The 10437-nt window shown below is 47.2% G+C and overlaps 1 protein-coding gene and 1 long non-coding RNA gene across 2 annotated transcripts; one reads left to right on the forward strand and one right to left on the reverse strand.

Moving 5' to 3' along the window:
• Positions 1-406: 406 nt before the first annotated feature.
• Positions 407-2727, forward strand: LOC135818375 (uncharacterized). The gene has a single exon (XM_065331735.1). The coding sequence runs from the start codon at positions 501-503 to the stop codon at positions 1656-1658; it is 1158 nt and encodes a 385-aa protein (XP_065187807.1). The 5' UTR covers positions 407-500; the 3' UTR covers positions 1659-2727.
• Positions 2728-8711: 5984 nt separating this feature from the next.
• On the reverse strand, positions 8712-9513 carry LOC135816725 (uncharacterized). The gene is made up of 4 exons (XR_010553473.1): positions 9461-9513; positions 9235-9375; positions 9021-9087; positions 8712-8752 (listed from the first exon to the last, which is right to left on the reverse strand). It is a non-coding gene; the product is annotated as an uncharacterized LOC135816725 (long non-coding RNA).
• Between the last annotated feature and the right edge of the window lie 924 nt (positions 9514-10437).

The following is a 10437-nucleotide window of genomic DNA, read 5'->3' on the forward strand; positions in this document are numbered from 1 at the left end:
CCCAATTCTAGACATGGGGGCAACGCTTCACACAATAACGCAATTGAGAATAAGTATAGACCAAGACACCATCACCTGTGAATATTTGACGGCACACTACTATAAACCCTATCCGGATATGATGAACATACCAAAATACAATGGTGACACGGGTCCCAGTTTACGCACGTGAAAGGGAAAAACTCGGAAATGTGTAACTGTCACAACAAAGCATCGATACGAATCCCGATCATCTAAAAGGAAAAGGAACACCTGTGCGATGATTGACTAGTGGCTGAAACTTAAAGGTACAGCGGAAAACCTTCCTTCCTTTGTATTTCTGTAATATGAAACGCGAGGTTTCAAGATCCAGGTTATTGCGACGGTCACCAGAGAGCAAGGCCTATAAATTCAGCGACACCACGTCAGTCTTCATCAGTCTTCCTACCAAGTCAGATTATAGTAGAAAGATTAAGAAATAGGCAAGCTAAATTACAACTTCTTCCATTTGCAGTCTTGAAATGTCTGCCCCGAAAATTCTTTTATTGCTTTGTGCAATGATAGTTGTCTCTCGTTGCGATATAGCGAGGCGTTCAGAGCCCGAGAGTGACAGTGATGAACAATTTTCGGACAGTGTCGATAGTCGTGACGATGAAAACCAAGACTTTCTTCCAAAGTTTTACAACCTCGATGATATCCCCGATGCACCAACGAGTGCTCCTGGTGACAACAAACGAACAGACTGTTTGGAAGAGCTGTTCACCCAAGCTGGATTACATAAGGAGTCCATCCAGGGCTACATTCAGGCCTTCCGAAACAACGCGTTGGACGTCGATGCCCTGTACGGACTAAACTTCGTTGAACTTGTTACTCTGCTTCAGGGCAAGGCTTTTGGTATCAGCAATGCTGGAGACATCTTCCGACTGCACCACTGTATCCATGGCTACGGAAAATGCATCATGAAACCGTTCTGCCAGAACGGTGGACGATGTGTGCATGGAGATATCATCCGACAGCATATCTGCCAATGTCCTAAGAATTTCCAGGGCGACCATTGCCAAGAGAAGGTGGAGGATCACCTCAGTAAGGTAGAAGACACTCTTGTTTTACTTCAGCATCAAATTGCTCACTTTGGTGTTTCTTACACTCGCTGGGGAAAGGAAACGTGCAACGAGACAGCTGGAGCTTCCCTAGTTTACACCGGGTTCATGGCTGGTTCTCACTTCACTCACAGAGGTGGTGCTGCCGAATATCTCTGCTTGCCCGAGGAGCCTCAGTATGGAGACTTCAAACCTGGAGATCAGTCAGGAAACGAGGTCTACATTACTGAGTTTGAAACTATTCATACATTTGAGCCTTTCACCGGCGTGCACAATCACAATCCACTGTGTGCAGTATGCCAGGCTGACTCTCGTGTGTCCCACATCATGATTCCAGCTAGAAATACCTGTCCTTCGGGCTGGACTCTGGAGTACCATGGATATCTAATGGCGCAGCATCATACACAACGCCGCACAAAGAATGTTTGCGTGGATGTGGACCCAGACGTCAAGGGAACATCAGCAAGCCCGACTGATGGAGCTCTATTGTACTTCACGGAGGTCACTTGTCAGAGTGAGATGTCATGTCCCCCATACGACAAGCAGAAGGAGCTAACATGTGCAGTATGTACACGCTAAGAGTAAGAGGATTCCATTCACCGGAGGAGCTTAATGATCCCTGCGGGTCTGAGCATGGTAGTAATTTCTCTAATCCCAGACGGCACATTAGCTTATACAGGTTGGTAACTGCCCACACCATGTACATGTACTAGCATTCAGCGTTTCTTAGTTCTGTATTTTTACAAAAAGGTTTGTCCCCCATCTTGTTTTGGTTTCAACAGCAGTTGGCCGACATAATAGCAATTGTAAAATGCATCCCGTTCACACATACATGTATGCTATGAACATTTCGCAAACACGTGTTTTGATTTTTTCTCCAAGATCTCACTAAAAAAGAATCACTTTCGAAGGAACATTATTGCCTGTAGACTTTCAATGAACTTCCGTAGAGGCCCTTAGACCACTCGCTCTAAATCTCTCACAGTTGCCAACTTCATTATTTTGGCACTTTGGCACTTTGTTTGTGCTGAATTTTCTGTCTTTTCTACTTTTCGATCACTCAGGCTGACTACATCTGTCTCCCCACGACCGTCACTATACGGCCTTACACTATTCTGAACAACTATCCAACTACTATAAATGTTCCGAAATCCAAACGGGTACCCTTTTACTAACGGTACGTGAGATTAACGTGCTTCGAACCCGGGTCCCCGGGTACCCCGGGTACCCGACACACCCGTTTGACCCCCTAATTTCCAGTCTTTGTTTTAATAGAAGCATCTTCTCCTTTCCAACGCTTGTGACTCCACTTCTCACCTCCTTCTGGGAGGCCTTCATTTTCTCCCGACACTCTCATTGCCGTGAAGGATTTCTTCCAAACTCGCACTGAATTTCCCCACAGGTGCTACCATCACTTGAAGCTATAGTTATTAGTTTGAACATTTGGAAAATGGCGTCGTGATAGCACTGTACTGTATTTACCCGTGTCTTAAAATTCCTCTCCCACAATCTGTGTTACTCAAAGTGTTACCTACTATCTACGGCTGCATTATATTCATACTTTTAAAAAGCATTGGTTCCACGTCTAAATTAAAAATAAGTTAACGTCCGACTCACAACCCTGATAGAATTGGCAATGTCTATAAGCGTTCCTCTTTGAAATGATGGGTAATCGTGTATGCTCTTACTTGTGCATACATGTATGTATGCATCTTGTACGTGTATGCGTGCTTGAGTGTCCAACCTGTTGGAAGGCTACCTTTCTTTCCAAAGCATTTGGAACTTCAAGGTACCAGTGCATCTAGTGTCTGCTTCTATCAAAGCAGCGTGCTGTCTATACTGGTTACCCGAGCAAGTGTAGGGTGTGCATAGGTAACTTGGCCGTTTATGCTGATGTACTCCATGTGGTGTGTGCATTGGTGGTCAATTCACATGGCTTCGCCAGTTGTGTGGATTAGACAGTTATCTGGCGCAAGTCTTGATCTGTCTCATTCAGATCTTGTTCGTTATCCTGTCCCCGGGGAAAATCGCGATTCCGCGGCCGCGTTTTTCCGGTTTTTTTGCGATTTTTTAAAAGACCGCGTTTTCCGCGATTTTCCCGCGTTTTTTGAACTTTTTGTTGCACTACACGTACACACAGTGCACTGTTCGGTCAGCAACGTCTCATCGTGGGGACTTTGTACTCACAAAGAGTCAAATATGACGAGTGCTTAGACCAGAGACTTGTAACTGATTGATTTCACTACATACTCACTGAAAATTGCCTCATATCAACTACAAACTTGCCGCATCATAAAATATTCACCGCATATTTACCGCATATTTACCGCAAATTATGCCATATTATGCCGCGTTTTTTCTCGCGTTTTTTGCGATTTTTTCCGCGATTTTCCCCGGGGACAGGCTATCGTTGCTATAAGAGAAAATCTGTGGGTGCACATCCAGTGCATTTGCAGATTTGCGTGCTTCTCTTGCGACGGGCGTATACATGGTACATGGTGCTTGATTGGGTGTACATATATGTACGTGTACAATGTACATGTGGGTAGGTGTAGAGTTATTTCAACCAAGGTACAATGTAGAAACTAGAGTATTTTCATACACACGCACTTGATAGGGATCTAAAAGCGTTTCTGCTGTAACTCTGAATTTCACGGTTCTAACCGATCATGTTTGAAGAAGGGCTGAGGCTTCCTGCAGCTTCATCTGCGAAAAGAATTCGGGTGGACACACCCATTCCCATAGCGCTGCACATCACATCCGAACCAGTTCCGTTATTTTTGCAACGTTTCGGCACTTGGCCATCGTCAGCTAATAACAATGATTACCACTCCCTTGGTATTGACTCACATAGATTTTTGCCATACCTAAGCAGTCAAATATTCCTGCATATTTGACTCCTTAGGGCTATATTGACCGCTTATATTTGACTCCTTTTTAGCGATTGAACACATGCTTTGGTTAGTCGTAATAAATCTAATATTGACTTCGTACTTGGTCAGTATAGGAAATAAAATACCTCGTAAAAGACCTCGGCTTCGCCTCGGCCTTTTACTTGGCTTTTATTTCCTATATTGACCTCGTACTCAGTCTGATACATACCGTGGAAGCCACACAAGAGCAGTATATACGCAGAGTGTAGTGCCAAAAAGATGCGAATTATGTCACCTAGTATGCAGAAGGGGGGGGGACAGAGAGAGAGAAGGTGCAACTAGCACATCACGGAGAAGAAGCAGCAGAATGTAGCGCGCATTGTGCTCTGTGAGGTGAGGGCGCGTGCCATGGCCTTACGCAGAGTGTAGTGCCAAAAAAATGATGCGAGTTATGTCACCTCTATGCAGAGGGGGGGGGGGGGGGGAGAGAAGGTGCAACTGTGCACATCACGGAGAAGAAGAGCACGCCATTGTGCTCTGCGAAGTGAGGGTACATGCCAACTAATTATGGTGTTAATTCTAGCACATTACAGGAGGGGAGCACGGAGGCCCATGCGCCAATGCACTATGAGGTTAATCACAGAATGTGTGAGAAAAGCAGACAACTGCGAAATCCCACACTTCCATGCCAAACTGTTACCACCAGGGACGCGACGAGGCATCAGGAACAGAATGGATTTGAGTGACCCGCCTCATATTATATTCAGTGATATTGAAAAAAATGGAATAGCAGCAGGGGAAGCTGAGAAAATTCAATTTAAATCCCATCCCGTGCTTATGTTGACATGGGGCTTAGCATCACGAATCTCAATCGCCTCGCGCAGTTTGCGACGGGCTCGATCAGGCTCTCTTCATAAATAACTATTACTTCAACTGCAGAGAATGCACTTTGCCCATATTTGAGTTTGCATCCAGGGTGAGTGGTACAAGAATGATGGCCCCATGGCCATGGCTTGTCGAGTTCCTGTCGTCTTGCCTCACCATTATGTTCTTCCAGGCGAGTTTCCAGAAAGCGGCCAGTCTCACCAACATATTGTTCCGGACATTCTTTGCACTTCAGATGATATACAACATTCTTCTGCATACATACATCCTGTCCCCCGGATATACACGAGATACACGGCCCCTTTGGGCGTCCTCTAATTTTCGGTTGTAGTGGATTTGCAGCCTTGACACATAGAGGAGGAACGAGGGCGGAGCGACACAATGTGCGCATCAGGCTACCAGTGTGCTCATAAACGACTCTAACCGGAATTGTATACTTTCTGATTGCTTTATTCACTGCTTGATGTACTTTATCTGACTTATATGGAAGCTTTAGAAATGCGCAGCATGGGTTGGCACGGCGACGACGCTTTGGCCTTATGGAGGAAGTGCGTGCCTCTTCAATGATTATCTCTGGGTAATTGTTCAATCTTAATTGTTCATGAACCCTCGCTTCACTTTCTGCACGCATTATGGTATTCGATGAGAGCCTCTGAGCTCTTAGAAATTGTGACGAAGCAACTGCCAATTTGATATGGTGGGGAACTGCCGAAGTATAATCAGTAAGTAGACCGCTAGCACATGCCTTCTGGTACAGCTTGTATGCCAGCTTGCCTTCCTGGATCATAATTGTGATATCCATATAATTTATGGAGCCACTCACCTCGCTGAGCTCATATGTGAAGTTGATACTTGGGTGTGCATAGTTGAAATGCTGCACAAACCGCATCAAACTCTTTCTGCCGTGGGTCCATAGCAGCAGGATATCATCGATGTAGCGTTTGTAGAGGAGCGGTACTAACGGAGAACCCTGCAGAAGCCTGGCCTCAACGGTATGCATGAATAAAATCCCAAATGGGGGTGCAAGATTGTTACCCATTGCAACCCCATCCACTTGGTGATAGATCTGATGGCCGAATCTGAAATAGTTGTGACTGAGAACAAACAGCAGCAGATTCCGTACCCCGCTCACACTCAGCCAAAACATGTCGATCCGCTGGGAATACTGCTGCAGCATATCCACCACTGCCTGAACGCCCTCCCGAATAGGTATGCTCGGATATAACCCGACTACATCCATGGACATAACAATGGTGCCATCGGGGGCGTTCAATCCCGGACATGCGTCACAGATGTGGGTTATTGCTTCCGTCGTGTTAGCCAGGTGGGCCAACCGATCATCATACAGTAACTTGACTACAAAGTTCAGAAGATTATGATTGATAGGCTGCAAGCTAGGATCATGGCGCAAATGAATGATCCGGGCTGATAGTGTGGTATGAAAATGATTGCGTGAGTTGGGTGAGGGTGCAAAAAATGGCGCAAAAAGAATACACTTTAGGTCCACATGTAGGCTCATGCAACCACATGTCCTTATAAGGGAGGGGAGGAGAAGAACATTGGGGTAATTATGAGCAGCACCCCACCTGCGAGTAGCGAAAAGGTTATGTAACGGCCGATGGTGAGAATTTTGAAAGGCAGTACTTATTTTCATGCCTGCACTTGCTGAGTAGCTCCAATATTTTTGTTGATGTTGACACGCTTGTCCGCCCGAAGGATCTCTAGCTTCTCTCTCTTTGGCACAGAGAACAGCGCATGGTAACTTATGTTACTGTACCCTGGCCGAGTAACTGACCAACCAATACTCTACTGGCTGTTTTGATGCTTCAGGTGCCAGACACACATTGATAGTTCCGTGCTCTTTTCATGTCTCTCATGTCTGAATGATGTTAAATGGTTGCCGTGTCTATTCTTGAATACTGACTCCGTAAGATGGATATACTCCTTCTGTCTGTCCTCTCCGGTTACTTGGACGGTTGCCTTGCACACAATAGAACTCCCTGCTGTCTATCATATCCAAAGTGATGGAAACAATTGTCAATCGTCAGATAACCAGTTTCCTGGAGTCCCACAATGTCATCTCTGCGAAACAGTTCGGGTTCAGAAAGGCCCTGAGCACAGCCGACGTCTTAACTAAGCTCCACTGTGAATGGTCCCGAGCAGCCGGCCTAGGAGGAGCCGCCCATGTTTTGGCGATAGACATAGCAGGCGCCTTTGATAAAGTCAGCCATGCTGGCCTGCTGCATAAGGCTTCCGTGTACGGTCTAGACGGCCCGCTTCTCGGATGGCTGGAAAGCTACCTGCACAACCGGCGCCTGCAGGCTGTTGTGGGCGGCCAAGAGTCCTCCCTGCACCATATCCAAGCAGGGGTACCACAAGGTAGCATCCTTGGACCAACGTTATTTCTCCTGTACGTAAATGACTGCGAGGACACCTTGCCTGCTGGTGCTGAGCTTGCCACGTATGCAGATGACACGACACTGTATCAGTGCATCTCTGCCACCGCCAGCATATCCGACTCTGCGGCACAACTCCAGGAAGCAGTGGACGCCGTCTCCCACTGGGGTTCCAAGTGGAAGGTCACCTTCGAGCCATCCAAATCTCAGGCCCTCATCATCGACCACCGCAAGCCTCCCCCAGAGTTCCCACCAGTGCTCTTCAATGGAGTGACTGTTCCTGAAGAGAAGGAAATTAAACTTCTGGGCATAGCATTCGACTCGCAGCTGTCCTACGCAGCACACCTCCGGGCCGTGGCCTCAAAGGCTGCCCAACGCCTACACTTCCTGAGAAAGGTTGCGCCCCTGTTGGACTCCAGCGGCCGCACGGCAGTAGTAAGTGCGGGGCAGGTTCTGGCACACTTTTTGACCTTTGACCTTTGGTCCAAATAAGGCACACTGTGTCGGTCGTGCTGGGTCTGGCCCCGGGATCCCCCAGAGTTTGACCTTTGACCCCTGGCATGCCATAAATGTCATTCTTAAGGTTCTTTTCGCCATAGATGGCGAACGTGCACTTGTGCACGTTCGGTGCATTCGCACCGGGTAGTAGTAAAATACGTACTATCCCCTGATTTGCACATCGTAGATGTGCATTGCATGCAGTGAATGACATATTGCGCATGCGTGCATACGCACGCGGAGCGTGTGACCTTCAGTGGTCCTATGCGTGTGGAAAAGACGCAGTGCAACACAAGGTGTACTAGTACACGTGTCATTATACTACTCCCTGATTCGCACTTCGTAGATGTGCAGCAAACAAGCTCACGTTCCGTGCATTCGTTTTATTTGCACATCGTAGATGTGCACTGATTGACAAGTTGCCCATGCAGAGCATGCCTAATCGGCTTTTCGATCGGTTAAGAGAATGTTCAAATTCGGCCATATTATGAGCCCCAAGATCAGAACTCGGCTCAACGTAGTACTTGAAGTCACCGTTCCCATTACGTCATGTACATTTACACACACTCTGTTGAAGCACTGAAACATCGGTTTTCGGCGAATTCAACAAGCGAAATTTGAAAATTCGGCGAAAAGATGGGTGATTTCTTCAAAACCACTTTCTTCGGCGAATTTTTCGGCCGGCTGATTTGGGAAATGCCTACTATCAATGCAGGTGCATTAGATGCATATTTCTATTTTGATCGGGATACAGTAAGAATCAACCGGCTACGCCCGGAGTATCATGCATCAAAACAATTATTGAAGGGGTGTCACAGTGAAGCAGTGTTGCTACGCACCACAAATCCCCTCTGCACTGTACCGAATCTATACTGGAGAATCCAGAGTGGCCAGCAAAGAGTCACAACCCGCCCGTATCCAGTCACACTAAGGCATATCCACCATTCCCCACATATTCACTGTAACAAAACACAATACTGTTTACTATAATGCACTTTTATTTAAATGGACTTGGATGAGTCTGTAGAAGAGAACACAATGCACGCACACGCATGCATGCGCGGGCACACACACACACACACACACATCTAGGTTATAGTGCTATACACATATCTAGGGTTTAGGAAGCACGAGAATGTGTCGAAGCACCCACACATACCCCTTCATGCAGTGTACTTCAGTAGCCCAACACATTACGACTGCACAGGACCATCACAAAACACATTACGACTGCACTGTTACTACACTACACACACAGTTACTACACTCCGCCTGTTACAAGTACTTACAAATAATTTTGAAACAAATGGCACATCCCGAAGACGGCAGGTCCAGACCTTCATACATCATCATCATCTGTAAAACCAAGCATGAGCGCACACAAACACTATTAGTGTCAAGAATACGGAAGCAGGGTATTAAAGACAAGAGGATACGAAACAAGTAAGTATCGCTATAACGACGGGGATAAGTATACATGTAGACAGAGCAGTGCTTACTTACAGGGTCCTAATACGCTCCACGGCGTCCCGGTAGTCGGACTGCAACAGCAGCCCGACCTGCCGGCCCTCCCAGTAACGGGTTAGATGGGCCGCACCCGCCAGGTGTGCGGCCACGGCTGGGCCTCCCACCAGCCTTTCTCCACTGTAAAAACGAAAGAAACCGCAGAAAGCACAGTGTCATAGAGCTCTTTTGTTGGGGGAGAGAGCTAGGAGCACCGCACACTTACCATTTGTCACAATATATGATGAGAAAGAGGCGGCGCTTGACGCACCGCCTCAGGCGCGGGAATAGGGGTATTACCTCTGACATTCGAACGCTACAGTGACAAGTGAAAGCCATTTGGACTGTAATGATACTGAAGTGAAGGTGTGAACCGCAAAGCAAGACCTTTACCTTCTTCCTGTCGAATTCGCTCCCCAGCTGCATACCGACATCATCCGCTAAAACCCAATCATACCAAGTAACGCAAAGGTCATCAGTTGACCTTTTGGACTTTTCAACTCTTATCCAAAACCACCAAGAGGAAAAAACCAGGATGAAGAAGACGTCAGTTGTAGAAGCGTTTGTGGAGGAGTTGTTACATTATTCTCAGTAAATAGATATGGCTGATACATTCGGTGTAGACGTGGACGACCGGTCGTGGTCTCTCACCACGGGTCCTTTACTAATAGAAAGGCGGACGCCAATAAGAACTGTTGTGGAGGTGGCAGATCAAAACGCGCAGCAAGAAATTTGGCACGTGGATGGTAGACTCCATCGGGAGGACGGACCAGCTCTTGTTGATAGTAGGGGAGTGTCCGCCTGGTGCTATGAAGGTCGCCTTCATCGCGTTAATGAACGGGCTTGGATAGGACGGGGTAGCATCGAGTACTACCTCAACGGCGCCTAGAGCCGGCGGTCCTGCAGCCAGTTATTGTGACGCCACATGCTGTATTCTACGGTGGTATCACCAAGGAAGGCTCCACAGGGAGAATGCGCCAGCGGTTATACACAGGGAAGGTAACAATCGTGTACGGGAGTGGTACCGATACAACCTTCGGCATAGGGAAGATGGACCTGCTTTCATCTCTCAGGAGGAGGAGGGTGTTTATCAGTGGTACCTCAACGGGGTGTATTACGGTGACCACCATCAAGACCAGGCAATACACCCCATGGAGCTGCAGTACATCAATGTAGTGCCTACTAAGGTAGACTCGTCAGCAA

Source organism: Sycon ciliatum, chromosome 5, assembly GCF_964019385.1.
Source record: "Sycon ciliatum chromosome 5, ocSycCili1.1, whole genome shotgun sequence".
In the NCBI taxonomy this organism is placed as follows: Eukaryota; Metazoa; Porifera; class Calcarea; order Leucosolenida; family Sycettidae; genus Sycon; species Sycon ciliatum.

Bases quoted from the DNA above. Each gene is read 5' to 3' on its own strand.
- LOC135818375 (XM_065331735.1), top strand. From the start codon at position 501: ATGTCTGCCCCGAAAATTCTTTTATTGCTTTGTGCAATGATAGTTGTC.